The sequence below is a fragment of the Esox lucius genome, chromosome 2 (genome assembly GCF_011004845.1).
Source record: "Esox lucius isolate fEsoLuc1 chromosome 2, fEsoLuc1.pri, whole genome shotgun sequence".
Lineage (NCBI taxonomy): Eukaryota > Metazoa > Chordata > Actinopteri > Esociformes > Esocidae > Esox > Esox lucius.
The window spans coordinates 3,389,713-3,410,014 of NC_047570.1; the positions used below are offsets into that span (position 1 = coordinate 3,389,713).

Genomic DNA, 20,302 nt, shown 5'->3' on the forward strand with positions numbered 1-20,302 from the left:
GTGAAACAAACACAACGTACCAGAAGCCCAACTCATGACAGAATAGAATGGAAAAAGTATTTAATCAGGGCCAATCTGGATTAGGCATGTCAGATTGCTTATGTCTATGTGTAGTCTGCCTGATGCATTCAGGCCTATTCAGTTTTTGAATGGGTGTTGGGAGTAACGTTTTGTTATGATTGTTAAATCCAATTATAACAGGGAAGTGGAAGACATGACTTGAGTTGTATCTATTTTGTCCAGCCTGCCCGGACCTGGTCCCTATGTTTAACACCTTGTGTCTATTTATTCTATCGGCAACTAAATAACATTGCTACAGTGAAATCTGTATTTTTCATACCTTCTAAAGGCTTATGCCTACTACTGAGCTATTGATCGGTGCTGGCAGCCTGGCACAAACAAGACACACCCACTTTACCAGTCCTCAACCTGATTCCGCACTTGCCACAATGAAAGTACCCTAACTGAAAACAGGCCACATGCTAACGATATAAATTCTCTGGTTAAAGAGTTCTCAAAGCGACCCAATTCTGTATATATAACGACAAGGGAGCACTGAAACTTGTTTGTGTGCAACATGATTGACGGCCGTCAGCTGATGGTTTCTTCTCACAGTGTTCCAAGCATAAAACACACAGTCCAATGTGGACAGCTCTATCAAATGGGGGAGATCCTGCCCCATTGCATTTGGATGATGCACAAATTCACACCATCCAAATGAAATGTCTATTTCATTTGGACGATGCATAAGTGTACACAATGCAAATGCAATGTGTATTTATTTATTTAAGTATTTAAATATTAAATTATTTATTTATTTATATATTATGGCACATTTAGTCCTCCATAGTAGAACAGGTCCAAAAGAACACAACAGACATTATTGAAAGTCAATTAATGTAGTCCAAAAGCTTAAAGTTAATGTTTACCCTATGCTATGGGGATGCCTCTCATCAGTGGGAATGGTTCTGGTTAGCATAGAGAGACAATGAATAGCTAAAAATATCAAGATGATTTGGCACAAACTCTGCTCACCTCTGTCAGAAAGTTGAAGTTAGGAAAGAATTTAACTTTTTAACACAACTACGATCGACTGACTTTTGTAGTTCATGACTAGGCTTAATCTGTGTCTAGGAAACCAGACCTTTTTACTGTTCCCAGGAGTGGGCTCCATCATTATGACATGGAAGAAGTTTGGAACAACCAAGAGTCAATAACACAAAATTAAATCAATAACACCACAAAATGTGGAGAAAGTTCCTACATATTTAGATAGTGACATAAGTTTTATTGTTTTGTCTCTGTACTCTAGAGCTTAATTCATATTGGATTAATTATTTAGAAATGACAGCACTTTCGCTGTAACAGAAAAGCCACAGCAAATTGACATAGCTTTTGAGGGATTTATAAAACAAAATTATGAAAAAATAAACCTTAAACACTGGGGAAGGTGGTGAGGTTACGCCAGCTGGCGGCCTCAAGGTGTCAGTTCTGGAGGTACAGCATCACCCTCTTTTTTTCTTCCATTGCAACCTAAAGCTGCATTTCAAGAGCCTTTCTATTCCCAAGGGTAATGCCGTTGAGGGTAGGTGTACCTTGTCAAGGGTAGCAGCTGGGCTGTGTTCAAGTGCCCTGAATTGCAACCCAAGGCCAGGTGGTTCTCCCAGGGGTATTGGTCCAAACATTATTCAGAAGAGGGTGCATTTGTGCCACAGAACATAGTGCCCCTCTTCAAAGGGACTAATTTATACAATTGTCTTTTATAAGATAGTGTTTGTTTGCCTCATTGGTGCATCTAAAAGAGCTGTCAGTGTCTAGTTTTGATTATTGGTTTTGTATTTAGAGTCAATGCTGCCATATTGATGCACATTAATCAGAGTCCTTGCCAAACCAGTATGCATTCCAAAATCAAATGTTTGGTGCATTGAAGTTGAAATTCAACAAATCAATTTGTCATGTCATAAATCGACTGAAGTGATTGCTGGGACTGTCTCTCTATGCACACATAGATATGCTCTCACATATGCTCTCACTTTCAGAACTTTCTGTGATTTTATAGAACTTTGTGAAATAATGATTGTCTATGTAAAAATAAATTCACGTATTACATTTAACCTTTTCTAACATGTCCTTCACAAACTGCTCATGGGTGAATTTGTATCAAAAGGACTGTTATTCATACACATGGTTTATGGATAAAAATACCCTCAAATTTTATTTGACAGTCTGCAGTTTAACCTTTTAGTCACTGTCCCTTTTCAAAGCCTATGTGCTGGAGTACAGAGCAAAAACAATTAAAGTTGTGTCATTATCCAAATACTTTTCGGTACTTAAAGCAAGTATGTACATTACCATATCAAATGGTCTCAGGCCCACATCTGAAAAACCACTGTATACAGTAAAGCTGCTAAGGAAAAAAGTGGTCGGCTCGGCAATGGTGGGAAAAATGTTGAAAACAGGAAGTGACATATCAAAAAAGCTGCGGCTCAAAAAAATAAATAACTGACTACTCTCATTTTGTGGATCAAGTAGGATGACAATTTTATAAAAAATGAAATGGATGAAGATTTTTTTTAGATGAGTTGGAAAAAGTGAACAGATAATGTGTGGGGCTTTAAGAATGAATTGACGTCACCCCAGCGAGAGGACAAGATTATATTTAACAAAATAAAAATCTATCATAATAGAAATGTTTTGTTTTCTTCTTCCTGTGTGTGTGTGTGTGTGTGTGCAGGCTTGCCGGAATGGTCATGTCCAACACCTGGAGCATCTGCTATTCTACGGGGCGGACATGAGCGCACAGAATGCCTCAGGGAACACAGCACTGCACATCTGTGCTCTCTACAACCAGGTGTGTGTTTCTCTGTGTTTGTGTCTGTGTGCACTGTGTGTTTAAAAATGGCATGTGGCTTTTTTAAATAAGTAACTTACTGTAGTAATCAACAGTATGAACTGAACAGAGTAGACGACCTAGAATGCACAGTAAGATACCATACTTTTATTTGACTGATTATGATGTGTGGGATGATTACCAACAACAGTTTAGGGTGTTATAATGGTTTACTATTATAATGTAAAAAAAAAAAGATGAACAACACATAAATGCTACAGTATCTCACAAAAGTGAGTACACCCCTCACATTTTTCCAAATATTTGATTATGTCTTTTCACGTGACAACACTGAAGAAATGACACTTTGCTACAATGTAAAGTAGTGAGTGTTTTAACAATTATAATGATTTATATCTTTGAAACTTTCGTATCCTGTATTGACCACATTCTTTTGTTGTTCCAAGAAAACATCATAAAAACATATCTGCCAAATATCAGCCTTCAGAGTCTCCCATAACTACAGCCTGGAGTTAAAAGGTGCATCTATTAAAGGTGCATTGTTTAAAATGTTTGCGTTGGCGAGAAGAAAAGTGAGGGAAGAGTTGGTTTTAATGTGATTTTGCTGTTATTGTAATTCAGCTAACAAAATGAGGGATATCTAGATCATTTTTACAATTTAACTTTGGTTGGCACGTACTGTTACAGTGACTTCATCATAAATAACCATCGTTGTTATTTACATTTCAGAATTTGGTAATATGTTGTGGCTTGGTTAATCCCAGTTCTATGCTATAAAATAAATTACAGTGAAATTTTTGTTAAATTTTTGTTATATTGGATTAGCATATGACAACGATTAGAGAAACCAGTATTGAAATTGACTTAGAAATGATGTGCTAGTCACAGTTTGTCCATAACGAACACCATGTTCAAGCCTAAGAGTGTCCATCAGTGCATGTGGCACAAGGACACCCTAGGCCCCAGGTCGATGATCGACTTTGTTGTCGTTTCATCTGACCTTGAGCCGTATGTCTTGGACACTCGGGTGAAGAGAGGGGCAGAGCTGTCAACTGATCACCACCTGGTGGTGAGTTGGATCCGAAGGAGAAGTCCTATCAGGCCTGCTTGGCTTGTGAGACTCCTGAGGCAGCTGACAGGTACCGGCAGGCCAAGCGGACTGCAGCCCGGGTGGTTGTGGAGGCAAAAACACTGGCCTGGGAGGAGTTCGGTGAGGCCATGGAGAAGGACTATCGGCTGGCCTCAAAGAGATTCTGGCAAACCGTCCGGCGCCTCAGGAGAGGGAAACAGTGCCCTACCAACGCTGTTTACAGTAGAGGTGGGCAACTGTTGACCTCAACTGGGGATGTCGTCGGGCGGTGGAAGGAATACTTCGAGGATCTCCTCAATCCCGCCGTCACGTCTTCCATTGAGGAAGCAGAGGATGAGGGCTCAGAGGTGGACTCGTCCATCACCCGGGCTGAAGTCACAGAGGTAGTCAAGAAACTCCTCGGTGGATGAGATCTGCCCTGAGTACCTCAAGTCTTTGGTTGACACGCCTGTGAAACATCGCGTGGCGGTCAGGGACAGTGCCTCTGGGATGGCAGACCGGGGTGGTGATCCCTCTTTTTAAGAAGGGGGACCGGAAGGTGTGTTCCAACTATAGGGGAACTATGATGTTGTCGTGCCCCTTCAAACCAGGACCTTCAGCATGCACTGGGACGGTTTGCAGCCGAGTGTGAAGCAGTGGGGATGAGATTCAGTACCTCAAAATCGGAAAAGTGTGGCTTGCCCACTTCAGGTTGGTGCAGAGTGCCTGCCTCAAGTGGAGGAGTTTAAGTATCTAGGGGTCTTGTTAACGAGTGAGGGAAGGATGGAACGGGAGATTGACAGACGGAACGGTGCAGCTTCGATGTATCGGTGTGTCGTGGTGAAGAAAGAGCTGATCCGCAAGGTGAAGCTCTGGATTTACCGGTCAATCTACGTTCCAACTCTCACCTATGGTCATGAGCTTTGGGTCATGACCGAAAAGACAATATCCCGGATATAGGCGGCCGAAATGAGCTTTCTCCGCAGGGTGGCTGGGGGATCCTTTAGAGATAGAGTGAGAAGCTCGGTCACCCGGGAGGAGCTCAGAGTAGAGCCGCTGCTCCTCCACATCGAGAGGGGTCAGCTGAGGTGGCTTGGGCATCTGTTTCGGATGCCTCTGGAACGCCTTCCTGGGAAGGTGTTCCGGTCCCGAGGTCCCGAGGAGACCCCGGGGAAGACCTAGGACATGCTGGAGGGACTATGTCTCCCGCCTCGGTGTCCCCCCGCATGGGTATCTGTTCAGCGTGTAGGTTTTAGCCTGTGTGTGATAAGGGAAAGAGATGTCCTAACAATAATAATGAAATATGACAAATTGGTTTTGTGTCCATTTGTGTGTGTTGGGAGCAGTGTTTGGGAACGTTAAAAGTAACGTATTACAGTAAGTCATTACAGTTCCCATGAAGTAATTAGTTATGTAACTTAGTTACTTGCGGTAGAAAGTAAGGCTCTAAGTTACTTAATTACTTTAAGATAAGTCCTTTGATTCTATATTCACGTGTTGTCCACTTACCCAGAAGGCACAGACATCATATAATTACGTATTCAGGTATTGCATAGTCAGTGTCATTCAACAGCATTTAACATTATCAGTCATTATACTGCAAGAGTGACCAATCCTATTATCTCAAGTAATCATATATAGTGGGGAGAACAAGTATTTAATATACTGCCGATTTTGCAGGTTTTCCCACTTACAAAGCATGTCTGTAATTTTTATCATAGGTACTCTTCAACTGTGAATGATGGAATCTAAAACAAAAATCCCGAAAATCACATTTTTAAGTAATTAATTTGCGTTTTATTGCATGACATAAGTATTTGATACATCAGAAAAGCACAACTTAATATTTGGTACAGAAACCTTTGTTTGCAATTACAGAGATCATATGTTTCCTGTAGTTCTTGACCAGGTTTACACACACTGGAGCAGGGGTTTTGGCCCACTCCTCTATACAGACCTTTTCCAGATCCTTCAGGTTGCTGGGCAATATGGACTTTTCAATATGGACTTTCAGCTCCCTCCAAATATTTTCTTTGAGACTGAGAGTGTGTTACTACTGGTTTTCTCTTCAGGTCATTGCCCAGGTCATGCCATGTAGTTCCGGGCTGATCCCTCACCTTCCTCATGATCATTGATGCCCCACGAGGTGAGATCTTGCATGGAGCCCCAGACCGAGGGAGATTGACCATTTTCTAAGAATTGCGCCAACAGTTGTTGCCTTCTCACCAAGCTGCTTGCCAATTGTCCTGTAGCCCATTCCAGCCTTGTGCAGGTCTACAATTTTATCCCTGATGTTCTTACACAGCTTTTTGTTCTTGGCCATTGTGGAGAGGTTGGAGTCTGTTTGATTGAATGCGTGGACAGGTGTCTTTTATACAGGTAACAAGTTAAAACAGATGCAGTTAATACAGGTAATGAGTGGAGAACAGGAGGGCAACAGGAGGGGTGATCAAATACTTATGTAATGCAATAAAATGCTAATTAATTATTTAAAAATCATACAATGTGATTTTCTGGATTTTTGTTTTAATGAATTATTTTGTATTGCTGGTGCCTCAGCCCAGGCTTATTTAACAGCCTATACTGTATGTGCAGACTTCAATATCTATAGATAGATTCATTGCGGAGAACAATGAGGAGCAAAAACAACAGCTATAGAGCTGTTCACCGACAAACATACCTTCTGAAAAAGGAAACTGCAATTTGAAATCTCTTTGCAATAATGTTCATAATCCATTAATGTTTCATGACTTTATTCAGAGGTGAATAATTACTAAATCTGTAATGAAGTAATTCCTGAAACAGAACATTTATTTAGAAACAGAACATGTATTCAGATGTTAATTTTAATATAAACTATTCTTGACAAAAGAAAATGCTTCTCTGCTTATGTAAATGACCACTATTAAACCACTATTAACACATCCCATATACAAAAACAATGTGGGCAACATGACATTCATTAACAGAGATGAAATTGTACACTGGGCAATCCTAAACAAGCTTGCCTGCTGCCCTATGCACTTTACCTGAGTGCTCTCCCTTGTAATTTGTTGTTAACACACTGAAGGGAGCTATGTGCTCATTCAGATTGATCATTCGTTTTCCTGGAAATAATGAAGGATGATTTAGGATCAACTTTGACTGTCCAACAGAGGAAGATTTGTTCCAGCTCTTCCTCTTCAGAGGAGGAGGAGGCTGTCGCGCCCCCCAAGGACAGGGGTGTCGACCCCCCGGCAGTGAAGGAGGACTTCTTTGCTGCCCACTCTGCCACTGCCCGGCGCCTGCGCATTCCCATGCCTGTGCGGGAGGGCAGGGATTCACTTTTTGAGGCCACCCACTGGAGGTAGGCCCGCCTCCCTGCGCAAGCACGCGGAGGAGGCGTGGGGTGCTCCTTTCATGAACCGGGGGACTGTGAAGTCTTTTTGAGGCCACCCACTGGAGGTAGGCCCGCCTCCCTGCGCAAGCACGCGGAGGAGGCGTGGGGTGCTCCTTTCATGAACCGGGGGACTGTGAAGTCTCACCTCGCCATCACTACGGTGGAGGGGCGGTTGGAGACGCTGAGCAGGGGCATCCAGCCCCTGGAAACCGCGCTGGCGTCCTCCCTGGTCCCGGGCTTGAGCACTTGGTCTGACAAGCGCCCCGCCCTGCCATCTATGAGGCACCATGTCTCCACCAGCCTGGCAGAGAAGCAATACGCCCTCTCCGTAAAGTCTCTTGCGGCCTGCAACAACGTGGGCCTTCTTGCTGCGGCTGTAGCCGGGATGACGGAGGGTCGCACCTCATTGTTCCCTGTTGAGGTGAGCGAGGTGGTGTGTTCTTCGGCGGACATCTGAAGGTCCCCTTCTTGAACGCTCCGCTGCACTCTTCGGCGCTGCGGTCACTGAGGCCCTGGTGCGCCAAAAGAAGGACAGGGAGGAGCAGCTCCGTCTGACTGTGGTCGGCAGTGCCTGACTCTAAAAGTCTGTGGCTTCCCTCCCTGCCGCCTCTGAGGTGGCTGGCCGGGATGGGGGCCCGGGCAGTTTTCTGTTGGGCGCCCCACTGAGGTGACAGGTCAGCTGTGCTCGGCTGCGCCACCTGCTGGAGCCTCTGTCTCCTTGGTTACAGCTGTAACCAGTGGGGAGACGGACGGCTCGGCCCAGGTGACGCATGCGTCGTCCTCTCCCTTTCGGGTTGGGACCCCTTAGGCGTGTTGGCTGTTCGTGGACAGCCCTCCCACGGCGGTCGGGGCCAAGGATGTATACAATCAGTGGCTGGCCACGGCTCCCCAGCTGTGTGCTTGCCCGCTCTCTCTGTTCTACTCAGAGTGGCGTCGGCTATGCACTCTGCCGGGGTGGCTAGACAAGACGCTGAGGAAGGGGTACATGCTGCAGTTTCACTGCCAGCCCCCACCCCCCCGTTCTCGGGGGTCGTAGAGCCCGTCATGACGTCTCCTTTGAAGGTCGTTGCCCTACAGGGGGAGATTGCGGACCTTCTGGAAAAGGAGGCGGTGTCCCTAGTCCCGTTGGGGCAGAGGGAGAAGGGGCTGTACTCCCCTTACTTCCTGGTGCACAAGAAGACAGGAGGCATCAGGCGGATCCTAGACCTACGCATTTTGAACAAATGCATGTCAAAGAGGCTGTTTCGCATGCTCACAACGAAACGTCTCCTGGAGTGTGTGCACCCCGGGGATCTTTGCGTCAGCATCGATCTGAAGGATGCCTACTTCCATGTTCCTGTTCTGCCGTGCCACAGGAAGTTCCGTCGCCGTTTGTCTGGTTTTACTTGCGTGACATGGCCACAGGCACTTTGGCTCACTCTGTGCTCAGTCTGGGGTGTGAGTTGGGTCCATTGAGCTACTGGGACGTCGCATTTGACATGGTTTGCCTGTGCGATTTTGTGTGTGACGTTCAAATTGTGTGTGATTGAGCATCTACTTGTGTTCTCTGGCCTGGCCTCGGACGCTCCGATTCAGTTGAGACCGGATGGATTGGTGCTGTGAGTACATTCGTTTGGGGTCTGTGGGTCAGCCTGCAACTGTATGTGCTTAGTGTGAGCCGGATGGAAGCAGCTTGGTGTCGTGGGTTTCCACGCCTGGGCCATCCTGTTTGGCACTTATCTCTTTGGTGAGGTGGGTGACCGGCAGGGAGTACATCTTGGGCTCGCTCGCTTTGCCCTAAACCAATAAGAGTGAAGCCCCTATGGACAAAGCTTCACTATATACACTCACCTAAAGGATTATTAGGAAAACCATAGTAATGGTAAGGGGCCTAAAGTGTGCCAAGAAAACATCCCCCACACCATTACACCACCACCAGCAGCCTGCACAGTGGTAACAAGGCATGATGGATCCATGTTCTCATTGTGGTTATGCCAAATTCTGACTCTCTGAATATCTCTCCAGAAATCGAGACTCATCAGACCAGGCAACATTCTTCCACTCTTCAACTGTCCAATTTTGGTGAGCTTGTGCAAATTGTAGCCTCTTTTTCCTATTTGTAGTGGAGATGAGTGTCTTCTGCTGTTGTAGCCCATCCGCCTCAAGGTTGTGCGTGTTGTGGCTTCACAAATGCTTTGCTGCATACCTCGGTTGTAACGAGTGGTTATTTCAGTCAAAGTTGTTCTTCTATCAGCTTGAATCAGTCGGCCCATTCTCCTCTGACCTCTAGCATCAACAAGGCATTTTCGCCCACAGGACTGCCGCATACTGGATGTTTTTCCCTTTTCACACCATTCTTTGTAAACCCTAGAAATGGTTGTGTGTGAAAATCCTAGTAACTGAGCAGATTGTGAAATACTCAGACCGGCCTGTCTGGGCCCAACAACCATGCCACGCTCAAAATTGCTTAAATCACCTTTCTTTCCCATTCTGACATTCAGTTTGGACTTCAGGAGATTGTCTTGACCAGGACCACACCCCCAAATGCATTGAAGCAACTGCCATGTGATTGGTTGATTAGATAATTGCATTCATGAGAAATTGAACAGGTGTTCCTAATAATCCTTTAGGTGAGTGTAGAACGATGGTTACTTTCGTAACCCCAGTGCTATGAGTGGAGAGTCGCCCATAGGGTTCATGCCCTGACCTGTCACTGATTGCTTTTCTCGTGAAGAAAGCTATGTCGGCAGACAGATTGGGGTGTGACAACCTCTTTTATAGCCATGGGGGCAGATGGCCATGAGAGGTGTGATTTGCATATTTAAAAATTCAGCGCCTACCTATTGGCAGAGGGGTAAACCAATAGGAGCGAAGCCCCTATGGGCGACGCTCCACTCATAGAACTGGGGTTACAAAAGTAACCATTGGGTTGTCAGGACGGACAGGAAAGTGGCCTGGACGTCAGCATCCAGCTCTAACTGGATGTACTTTGAAGCAAACTGGATGTCTTGTAGCATAGCATAGCATAGCATCATCTTCCGCTTAACCCGGGGCCGGGTCGCGGGGGCAGCAGTCTAAGCAGGGATGCCCAGACTTCCCTCCAGCATGTCCTAGGTCTTCCCCGGGGTCTCTTCCCGGTGGGACGGGACCGGAACACCTTCCCAGGAAAGCGTTCCGGAGGCATCCGAAACAGATGCCCAAGCCACCTCAGCTGACCCCTCTCGATGAGGAGGAGCAGCGGCTCTACTCTGAGCTCCTCCCAGGTGACCGAGCTTCTCACCCTATCTCTAAGGGATCGCCCAGCCACCCTGCGGAGAAAGCTCATTTCGGCCGCCTGTATCCGGGATCTTGTCCATAGGTCATGACCATAGGTGAGAGTAGGAACGTAGATTGACAGGTAAATCGAGAGCTTCGCCTTGCGGCTCAGCTCTTTCTTCACCACGACAGACCGATACATCGACCGCATTACTGCAGAAGCTGCACCGATCCGTCTGTCAATCTCCCGTTCCATCCTTCCCTCACTCGTGAACAAGACCCCTAGATACTTAAACTCCTCCACTTGAGGCAGGCACTCTCCACCAACCTGAATTGGGCAAGCCACCCTTTTCCGACTGAGGACCATGGCCTCGGATTTGGAGGTACTGATTTTCATCCCCACCGCTTCACACTCGGCTGCAAACCGTCCAAGTGCATGCTGAAGGTCCTGGCTTGAAGGGGCCAACACGACAACATCATCTGCAAAGAGCAGAGACGAAATCGTGTGGTCCCCAAACCTGACACCCTCCGGCCCCTGGCTGCGCCTAGAAATTCTGTCCATAAAAATTACGAACAGAACCGGTGACAAAGGGCAGCCCTGCCGGAGTCCAACATGCACAGGGAACAAGTCTGACTTACTGCCGGCAATGCGGACCAAGCTCCTGCTTCGGTCGTACAGGGACCTGACAGCCCTTAGCAAAGGACCCAGGACCCCATATTCCCGAAGCACTCTCCACAGGATGCCGCGAGGGACACAGTCGAATGCCTTCTCCAAATCCACAAAACACATGTGGACTGGTTGGGCAAACTCCCATGAACCCTCCATCACCCTGTAGAGGGTATAGAGCTGGTCCAGTGTTCCACGGCCTGGACGAAAACCACACTGTTCCTCCTGAATCCGAGGTTCTACTATCGGCCGTATTCTCCTCTCCAGAACCCTGGCATAGACTTTCCCGGGGAGGCTGAGAAGTGTGATCCCCCTATAGTTGGAACACACCCTCCGGTCCCCCTTCTTAAAAAGGATGTCTTGTGTATGAGCATATTTTGAAGGTAATAAATTGCTCTCTCCTTATCCTGATGGATTCTTCTCTACTGAATCCTTGTCACTACTAGTAGCATGAGGCAGTACCTGCAGCCCATTCAGGTTGCGCAGGCAGACCAGCTACTCCAGGATGGCTAATCCATATGTGCCGTCGCTAGAAGGTTTGCTGCGTCTCCTAGTACAGTCTCAAGAGCATAGAGGAGATACCAGGAGATGAGGCGTTACGAGGAGTGCTGGTCAGAGCAATAGAACTTGTTGCGGGATGCAATATGCAAAGTCAAGGCCGTCTGATTTTTTGCCGAAATCCTCCTTAGACGAAAATATTTGCTCTGTTTTAAAATATGAAATGTTTTGGAATACTATCGTTCAATACATTTCATAGATGCCAATGTTGAAGAACAGTCCACAACTTTAATCACTTCTGTAGACTTTATATATTTGTTGTTGTTATTCCTGCTAGTATCATAACACTAACAATATAATGAATACGTGTCTTTTACAGCCTTGTCAATTCATGAATTTTAAATAAGCTAACTATAAATCTTGGTAAATGGTAAGTTAAACCAGTGTAAGATAAGACGTTGCCACTGCGAACACAAGCTACTGTAGTGTAGATGCATATTTGAATCATACAAAGTACCATTTGAAGTAGTCAACATTCAAATGTATTTAGCCTAAACATTCTTCCGTTAGTTGTGTCATTTGAAAAAAACAACAGGCAATTATTTTGTAATAATAAGAAAACTAGGCTAAAACAACCTGCATAGCACCCTAAGAAATTGCTATCCTGATAGTGTGCTTTGTGCGCAATCTTGGAGTGGCTGATTTGTGGCTCCAACATCCCCCCCAAGACAGGAAGGATATCAAATGTGTCATACCAGTGTTTCATACGTATTTATTATCAATTGATAAGGCACTATGTTTTTCCAATATATTAACGTCGCCACTCATTTAAATATTGTGATGGGGTTTTATTGTTGTTCGTTTTTTATATTTAATTAAACATAATATGTGACAAATCTTAGGACTAAAAATAGGAAATGCAGACAGGTTGCAGTACACGTCCTGATGGTACCCTCCACCGGCTTGCATTACAACACATCACTCATCGCCGTCCGTCCAGCTCAACATCCCGTGATCCCCCGTCCTTCCTGCTAATCATCCACTCCCCCTAGCGAGGACATCCATGTGACCGTGGTGGACGTCCACGTCGCTACGAGTGATCTAGTTGCCTTTCCTGGCCTTTCCTTCCTTGCCAACTCTCCCGAGGCAAACAAAAAACTGCAGCTTCAAAAACAAGCCCAAAACAAGACCATTACTGTTAGTGTGTTATGGTCAATGAATGAGCCTGCAACAGTTTGAAATGCAAAACATGTATTTTAACAAGCAAAGGTAATCAAAACATCAACACATTTTTTTATCAAACATCAACAATGCGTATATTGAGGGGAGGCACCATCCACTCATCTCTGATCACCTGCGAGCAGAATATATGAGAGGAGAGATGCAGAATGTGGGGACAGGAACACTAAGGGGAGTTTAAAATACATTAGTACCATATGTATCTACTATTAGTAGCCTATATTTATATATATATATACGAGTAGGCTATGTTATGCTTGTTTTTTGTTACAAACTGTAATAATAGATTCTGCTTTGCAGTATCTGCACAGAGCATTACTGTCATCACGGATCACTTGATGTACACAGTTTTTGTTGTACTTTTTGCCATATTTCGACCACTTTGTTGGCGGCATAATTTGTGGAAATGTATCTAGTGCTATGCCATCTAATGTCATGAATGATGACTTATCATCACTGCTGTACTAAGTGTCTATAACATTCAATACATCTACCATACAGTTCACACTCCCCATCCTATTCTTTCAAAAACTGCTGCTAGTTTACATTATGTATATTATTGCCATACTTGCCATAGGCCTATCTATAATTTCAATACCACCACCAATATTGCTGCTAGTTTACAGTACTCTTTCTAAACTGCTGCTACAATACAGTGTTATGTATATTATTGCTTTCTCTTCTTGATATATTTTTGCTGTGTATATATTTTTCTTCTGAATTCTCACTACGTAGGTGTAGTGTGCTATTGTGTCTACTTGAGTCTGAGTGAATGAACTGTGTCTTATTAACCCTTGTGTCTACTTGAGTCTGAGTGAATGAACTAAAACACCACTCACGACCTAATCCTGATCCTCTAGAGCTGCTAGCTACACACACAAACACACACATACAGTGGGGAGAACAAGTATTTGATACACTGCCGATTTTGCAGGTTTTCCTACTTGCAAAGCATGTTGAGGTCTGTAATTTTTATCATAGGTACACTTCAACTCTGAGAGTTGGAATAAAGAAAATCATTAATTAATTTGCATTTTATTGCATGACATAAGTATTTGATCACCTACCAACCAGTAAGAATTCCGGCTCTCACAGATCTGTTAGTTTTTCTTTAAGAAGCCCTCCTGTTCTCCACTCATTACCTGTATTAACTGCACCTGTTTGAACTCGTTACGTGTATAAAAGACTCCTGTCCACACACTCAATCAAACAGACTCCAACCTCTCCACAATGACCAAGACCAAGACCAAGACCAAGACCAAGACCAAGACCAAGACCAGAGAGCTGTGTAAGGACATCAGGGATAGAATTGTAGATCTGCACAAGGCTGGGATGGGCTATAGGACAATAGGCAAGCAGCTTGGTGAGAAGGCCCATCTGAAGTTTGCCAATGACCATCTGGATGATCCAGAGGATGAATGGGAGAAGGTCATGTGGTCTGATGAGACCAAAATGTAGCTTTTTGGTCTAAACTCCACTCGCCGTGTTTGAAGGAAGAAGAAGGATGAGTACAACCCCAAGAACACCATCCCAAACCGTGAAGCATGGAGGTGGAAACGTCATTCTTTGGGGATGCTTTTCTGCCAGCATGACAACGACCCGAAACACACAGTTAGGGCTACTAAGAAGTGGCTCCGTAAGAAGCATCTCAAGGTCCTGAGTAGTTAGTGTAGGGTATATTGTGTCAGAATGGTGATTTATGGCCCTGGGGGGCGGGACTTCCATATTGATGTGACAGGTGGGTGGGACATCCGGTTTGTAGGGTGGGACTTCCTGTATGACGTATGTTAGGGTGGGACTTCCGGTATGACGTATGTTAGGGTGGGACTTCAGGAGTGACGTATGCATGTCCGGTGACTTTGTGATTTATGATTACATTGATGTGTCAGTGTTTGATGTTTTACAACGCCTGATGTGCTAACCAGACTAGTGTTATAACAGGTGGGTTATGGTTGATGATGAACATGGAATGTTAAATTCCCAGGCAGTAAATAAGTGTTGTGTCAGCGGTAAGGTGTTTGGTGTACAGCAAATGGTGTTCGACAAATATAAAACCCGGGTGTTTTATCTTCTGACAAGTGTTGCAACAGCTGGCATACAAACGGTGTTTGTTAACCTTTCATGTTTTATGGGTTGACTGGCGTGGTATGTGTATTTAAACCACGCCGACATCGGGTTGGTCATTCAGTCTTGCCTGAGCGAACTTACCTACACATTACAAAACATGGAGGATTGTGCAGCTATCAATGTTTTGGGTGTAACACCGGTGAAAGCTAACATCTTAAATGCAGCTCAGCGATTTGGTAAGAAATTGCAAATGGACCGCAGTGATGCAATCAACATGCCAGCCCCAAAGAAACCGATGCAGAGTTTAACCCAAATCCATCAATTACACCCGGATATGGTGGCACAGGAGTGGAAATTGGACGATGGTCGGATCGGGGGATACATCTTTAACCCAGAACAACCGGAGGTTGCATTTTATGAATTACCCGAAGGCCAAGTGTTTAAGGCTGGTGTGACTGATCAAATGGTTTTTAATGCCAGTTTATGGGTCACCTTTCGAAAAGTGTTTTATTTGGGGCCAAAACAAGGCCCACATAATACAGTAGATGTACTGTTTAAAGTTTTCGAGGGGCTGAAGGAGTATGACTCTGTCAGATTGGAGTTATTTCCGGAAAATATCAGCGGGTTAGTTTGTGACTGCGGACTGATCGACTGACCTAAGACCCCGAAGCCCCGCCTTAAGCCAACACCTTCATCAACACAGCATAAAAACCGACAGACCGCCGGTGACATTCAAGCAGTCAGAAGAATTTACGAAACATGTCTCAAGATTACAACCAAGCGGTGATTGAAGAACCCAAGGCTGAGGACTGGCTGTGTGACGCCTGGGATGACAACGCTAAAGCCTTCTACGGAACCCCTGACCCAGACAGCTCGATTCCACCGGCATACCCAACAAGAAACTACCATTGGATTGACAGGGTTGGTGATCAACTAGGTCCTCTTAACCTGTCATACCTTTCAAATGCTAACAAGAGTTATCACAAAATGGACAAACAACTTGCACCAAAAATTTTAAAGATCATCAAAGCAACAATGGGTATGATTCTGGAAAACATTGTTGGGGCTATTCTACACAAAGCATGCATCGGATGCGAAGTGGACCACCCGAGCCAGACAAGACATTCATGTCTCGAACTGCCTGAGTATTTTTTTGAGGCCCATTATGATGACATTGTGGTGACAGTTTTAACACCGCGACTGAAACGTGTTGGTCAAGGCTTTGAACGCATCTGGTTTTCACACACCGATGAATGATGTTCACGAGGCCACTGAGAACTTTCTGCACAAGCTCAAGTTGGAGCCGAACATCACACAGAGACTGAGTGAGAACAGGGATGAGTACATGGACAAATTTAATGTGGATGTTGTATGCGACGCAGAGGGGTCATGGTGTGATGAAAGCAAAGAGTCTGTTGTCTAAGTCCAGGGTAGCTTCAGTTCTCATGTTAACATGTATATAAACAAAGACTATGAGAAATCTGAATGTTTGTGTAACTTTTCTGAATATATTGGTTGTGTAATTTCGAAAACTCAAATAAAACATTGTTAAACATGTATTAATTCTCATTATTGCTCGACCACTCTACGATGTCTGAACAGGTTATGAAAAGTATTTACTATGACCCGGCAAACCCTGGTGCTTATGTGGGTAGAGAGGGTTTGAAAAGAGCATACTTGGAAAAAACCGGGGAGATCCTCAAAAATGGTGAGGCCGATGACTGGCTGCTCGCCCAGGATACATACATGCTACACAGTCCTGTAGCTATACATTTTAAAAGAAATAGAGTTATTGTTCATGATATAAATTCACTATTTCAGCTGGATTTGGTTGACATGAGTGCTTACAGTGTGGAAAACGATAACATGAAATTTATGTTAACATGCATAGATGTATTAAGCAAATACGCATGGATTCGCGTGCTGAGAAATAAAAGAGCTATAGAGGTAAAGCGAGCATTTGAAGACATTAAAAGAAGGAAGAAAACCACAAAAATTCCAAACGGACAAGGGGAAGGAGTTTTTTAATTCACATTTTGAAATGTTGATGAAGAAGTACAACATAAAGCATTTTGCTACAGGAAATTATGTCAAAGCGAGTATCGTTGAGAGGTTTAATAAAACAATTAAATCACGAATGTGGAGGTATCTGACAGCAGCCAACACTCACCGCTATGTTGAGGTTATTCAAGATTTAGTTCGTGGGTACAACCATAGCTACCATCGGTCTATTAAGATGAAGCCTGCTGACGTTTGTGAAGAAAATGTTAGATTAGTTCTCAAGAACCTGTATGGCACAACATTAACGAGAAATGGAAATCAAAGCTACAAGTTCCAGGTTGGGGATACTGTGAGACTCTCGAACACGAGTTCGTGCTGTACCACTAAATTTGCCAAAGGTATGGATTTGAAAGGCGATTGGGAAGTATCTTTGATAGAGTTCCAATACCCGCATACGTGGAAAACTTTTACACGGGGCGAAAACGCATTTGAACTACTTGACTTGAAAAACGACAAAACTTGGAAATATGAACTCGACACCGGTTATTACAGCAGCATATTAAAACTAGTGATAGAGCTCAACAGTCATATAAAAACACATGGTTTATCGGTGGGGTACGATTAATTTAAAAATAGTGTTTCTAAAAGGTGAGCCCCAGTTTAGTTTGAAATTTAGCGCAAAACTGGAACAGATATTGGGGTTAAAACCAGGCGAGCAGTGGTCCGCCACATGGTACGGAACATACCCCACAGATATTCTGGCGGTGTTTAACACCCTATACATCTACACAGATATAATTGATTATCAATATGTTGGTGACAGTCATGTCCCACTGCTGCGAACTGTACATATTACAGGGAGAAAGAACGAAGTTGTCACAGTGACGTACGACAAGCCACACTACGTACCTCTTAGTAAGAGACAATTTGATGAGATCTGTATTGAAGTAAAATCTGATCAAAACCAGCTGGTTTCATTTGTAGTGGGGAAGGTGATTGCAAAATTACACTTCAGACCCGTCAAACAATCTTTTAGAGTTTAAGATGCAGCCGCAGAAGCTCTATGATGATCCTCGAAGGTATGTTGAATACTACACAACACAGGCCGGTAAAGGTTTACCAGGGTATCATGGTAGCTCAGCAATGTATGGGGCCGGTCTAGGGGGCCTTTTCCGAGGGCTTTTCCGGATGGCAATACCTTTGTTGAAGCGCGGGTTCTCCATAGCAAAACCACATCTGAAGAGTGCGGCTAGGAATATAGTCGGCGATGTTGTCAACAGTGTTATGTCACGACAAACAAAACAGCAGGATGGTTCTGGATTAATGGTCATGTCTCGAGGTGTTAGAAAGAGACCACCTGGTAGGCGGAGCCTACCCAAGAGTAAAAAACGCAAGAATGAGACAAAAACAAGAGCCAAGGTTAAAAGAGGACATACACCCCGGAGGACACTCAAAGGGAACACGACAAATCTGATTAAGAATATATTTTAGAGAGATGGCACTCCTACACCGTATGTCTGGCGAATGTATGAAAACAGAGTTGGATTTATTCACAGTTCCATTCACACAGACATCTATTGAGAAAAATACATACATTGAAATACCTGCCTTATGGGGGTCGGGAATGTGCGTTATCGTTTGCATATACTATCAGCATCACTATTTGTCAAGAAAGTGTCTGTTTCGCCAGCCGTGAAACTTGGACACGCTCAAGCGCTACTCTCAACCAATACCAAGTACCCAATTGAAAGAGTGTGTATGAAGACATTTAGTTTACCGGCTGGGGGTCGTGTTTGTAACCAGGAAAACCTATTTTTAGGACCTCAGCCAAAATGTATTGTAATCGGATTGGTGGACAATGACAGTTTTACCGGAAGTTACACAAAGAATCCATTTAATTTCAAACATTATAATTTGGAGTTTATGGCTATGTATGTAGATGGTCAGCAATTTCCTAGCTAAACATTCCAACCAAATTACACAACAGGGTCAGCAGTGCGTGAATTTTACCAATTGGCCTTAGCTTCAGGAAAACACCTAAAGGACCAAGCCTTGGCTATTGACAGGTCGGACTTCTTACACGGCTATGCCCTTTATACATTCAACTGCGCGCCAGATGAGGAATGTGGTCAGCACATATCCTTGATCAAGTCAGGGAATGTACAACTTGAGATGAGGTTCAGACAACCACTACCCCACACAATTAATTTAGTTGTTTATTCAATCTTTGACTCCATTATCGAAGTGTCAAACCGGCGACAAGTCATGGTTGACTACTATTAGGAGAACTGTGTGGAAATGAATACCGCAGAGTTGACCAGTGTGGTGAACCAATTTTCATCTAGGACCCATTTCTATGGTGTGCTGGCAAGTGACCAACTACCTAGGGTGCCTGTCCGAGATGTTGCATCAATGATGATTGTTAATACACACCCAAGCAATCAACCTGGGGAGCACTGGCTGGCTATTTACATAACGGATGATGGCATTGGAAGGTTTTATGACAGTTTTGGAAACCCCCCGGATTTTACATATTTTCCCAAGTCAATCAAGGCCTTTCTGAAAACCTGTGAGAATGTGGAATACAGTTCAAAACAAGTACAGGACCTGGTTTCAACCACGTGTGGACAGCATTGTTTGTTCTTTCTCTTTCTAATGACAAAAGGTCTGAGTTATAATGATTTTATGTCTTTTTATGCTGATGATTTACGAGAAAATGATGCCCTAGTCTCAAAGTTTGTAGCTAAGATGTACCAGAGTAAGCGTGATAAGCAAATGTTTAATTGCATACAACATGCTCAATCTTGTGAAACGTTTAATTTGTGCCATGGTTGTTGAAGAAATAGAAAAGCCAATCACGTGTATGTCAACTTTATTATTCAAAAATAAAAATATTTGTAAAATCACATCAATGTTTACATATTATTTTTCATACAACATTTATTCAAGATAAAACAAATCACAAATAAAATAAAAACATTAAAATGGAAGCCATTTTGCAAACTCTCTCCATCTCCAAACTCTCTGATGCACTTTTCATTAAATCGTCAATAATTAAAAGGTTGTTTTTCCTGAATCGGTAGCAGATTGTCATCACACAGCGATGTTGGTAGACCTTCTATAAAATGTATCTCCCTTACTTTCAACAGTTCGTCATACAGCGGTTGCCAACATGAATAAACCCAGACGATATTTTGAATTTCTTTGGAGAATACAACCTCTGCATTATCCAACAACATCTTCACAAAATATGTTTTACCAGAGTTACTGGGGCCACTAATGACACAGCTGAACGGG

At 44.0% G+C, this 20,302-nt stretch overlaps 1 protein-coding gene across 3 annotated transcripts in view; it reads left to right on the forward strand.

The window, feature by feature from the left end:
* Window positions 1-20,302, forward strand: part of LOC105006621 (SH3 and multiple ankyrin repeat domains protein 2) — a 276,728-nt gene that overhangs the window by 110,252 nt on the left and 146,174 nt on the right. For all 3 annotated transcript variants that reach the window (XM_034297425.1, XM_034297433.1, XM_034297430.1), the window contains exon 8: window positions 2,735-2,851. In XM_034297425.1, coding sequence (XP_034153316.1) covers window positions 2,735-2,851 — 117 coding nt within the window. The remainder of the gene's footprint in view (window positions 1-2,734; window positions 2,852-20,302) is intronic.